The sequence below is a fragment of the Aedes albopictus genome, chromosome 3 (assembly GCF_035046485.1).
Source record: "Aedes albopictus strain Foshan chromosome 3, AalbF5, whole genome shotgun sequence".
In the NCBI taxonomy this organism is placed as follows: domain Eukaryota; kingdom Metazoa; phylum Arthropoda; class Insecta; order Diptera; family Culicidae; genus Aedes; species Aedes albopictus.
This window is the reverse complement of record NC_085138.1, coordinates 131,926,646-131,928,720: the sequence shown is the minus strand read 5'-3', so window position 1 is coordinate 131,928,720 and position 2,075 is coordinate 131,926,646. Positions and strand designations below refer to the sequence as shown.

General features: G+C 39.0%; 1 protein-coding gene across 1 annotated transcript; it reads left to right on the top strand.

Annotated features, from left to right (window-relative positions):
- Positions 1 to 1,397: 1,397 nt before the first annotated feature.
- LOC115258547 (larval cuticle protein 1-like) lies at positions 1,398 to 2,075 on the top strand. Its single transcript, XM_029858720.2, has 2 exons — positions 1,398 to 1,600; positions 1,795 to 2,075. The coding sequence occupies exons 1-2, from the start codon at positions 1,419 to 1,421 to the stop codon at positions 2,006 to 2,008; spliced, it is 396 nt and encodes a 131-aa protein (XP_029714580.1). The 5' UTR covers positions 1,398 to 1,418; the 3' UTR covers positions 2,009 to 2,075.

Below are 2,075 nucleotides of genomic sequence, written 5' to 3'. Positions count from 1 at the left end.
TTTTCAAAAATGTTCTCTGATTCTCAAGTCCACCTCCATATTTTGATTGGCATCCTAAAAGAAGTAACTGGTCAAAATTTCAGCCAAATCCGTTGAAATTAAGAGGTGCATCAAATCAATTTTGTGTTTTTCGACTATTTTTGAACTTCAAAAAATCATAACTACTCTAAAGCATGTCAAAACTCAATTCTTTCGGCAGAAATTGAAAGCTATCCTTGTCTGCTACAACTTCTCCGAACAACGTATGCCAATAAAATTGAAGGAAACATGTGTAATTATCACATTTGTAATCAGAAAAACCTTAAAAAGTTGATTTTTTGATAGATTTCGTTCTGGAACACCCTAATATACTTAATAAGTTGGATTTTTCAAAACGACATCATATTCTCCAATGTTTTTTGGTTATTTGCTTCTTTGACACTAATGCTGTAGGAGTTGAGCAAAAATTACTAAAATTCGTGAAAGTCAAATGTAGCCTAAAAACTAGCTTTTTGGAGGCAATCACGTTGTGGTGCGAAATTGTACTGAACGTAGTAGCTTTGCTTCCTAGTAGTTTGCCTTGGCTACCCCCTACCACGGGTGATAACAAACAAGCGCGATGACAGGTGTTGGCTATCATATAAGTGCTGACGCGATGCCACTTTTTGCGCGCCAAAGCGTGATTGCACCCGAAAAGCTAGTTTTTAGGCCACATTTGGCTTTCACGAATTTTAGTAATTTTTGCTCAACTCCTACAGCATTGGTGCCAAAGAAGTAAATAACCAAAAAACATTGGAGAATATGATACCGTTTTGAAAAATCCAACTTATTACGTATATTAGGGTATTCCAGAACAAAATCTATCAAAATATCAACTTTTTAAGGTTTTTCTCATTACAAATGTGATAATTCCACATGTTTCCTTCAATTTTATTGGCACACGTTGTTCGGAGAAGTTGTAGCAAACAAGTATAGCTTTCAATTTCTGCCAAAAGAATTAAGTTTTGACATGTTTTAGTGTAGTTATGATTTTTTGAAGTTCAAAAATAGTCGAAAAACACAAAATTGATTTGATGCACCTCATAATTTTAATGGATTTGGCTGAAATTTTGACCAGTTGCTTCTTTTAGGATGCCAATCAAAATATGGGGGTGGACTTGAGAATCAGAGAACATTTTTGAAAAGCTGGACAGGCCTAATAAACAGAGACTACACTGTATCTTAACATTGACAGACACTGCTTTGCAATTCTCTTCCACCCGAGAATGTTCAGTGGTCGCCAAAACCCTTTGCCCCCGATAAATTACACTCCACTCGAGTTCTACAAGTTTTTTGAAATTCGTCACGAACATGTGTCATTCAAGCCGGACTATAAAAGATAACATTCTTCAGCTCTCGTTGTACATTTCAAGTCTGGCGTGAAAGTCTTCGGATCAAAAATGAAAATCTTCTCCGCAGTATTCTTGTTAGTTTGTCTCTTAGCAAACTTCTCACAATCAGTTCCTCTGAAGGGAGACGATCGCAGGAAGCTTAACGCCGAAACAAGGTCCCAACCTTCCGACGAAGTTCAACTCAAACGCTTCGAAAACGACCACAACGCGCTGGACAACTACCAGTTCAAGTAAGTCTTCCGCTAATTAATTAATCTTCCCATCATCACCAAGCGAATCGATGATGGGAATTAGTTGCGCGAAGTGGAATTAGATGTTCACGTTCCTCGAAAGAAAAAAAATAATCCAACCGTGTCATGGCTCCTTATTTTATTTTTATTCGACATCATCTTCCACCAATTATTATTTAAATCATCTGCTAAAGCTACGCACTAAGTGACGACCAGACGCGGGACGAGGTCGGCACGCTCAAGGACGACAAAGACGAGGAGGGCAACGATGTGCGCTTCTTCGTGGTGCGAGGGTCATACTCGTTCACCGGTGACGACGGTCAAACCTACTGGGTGCACTACACGGCCGATGAGACTGGATATCATCCTCGAGTGGGAACAGGCCCCGACCCGGAGAGGACATTTTAGTGGGTAAAATGAAATGATTGGAGAACAACAACGATGACGGTTAATGCATTGTAAATATACCGTAAAA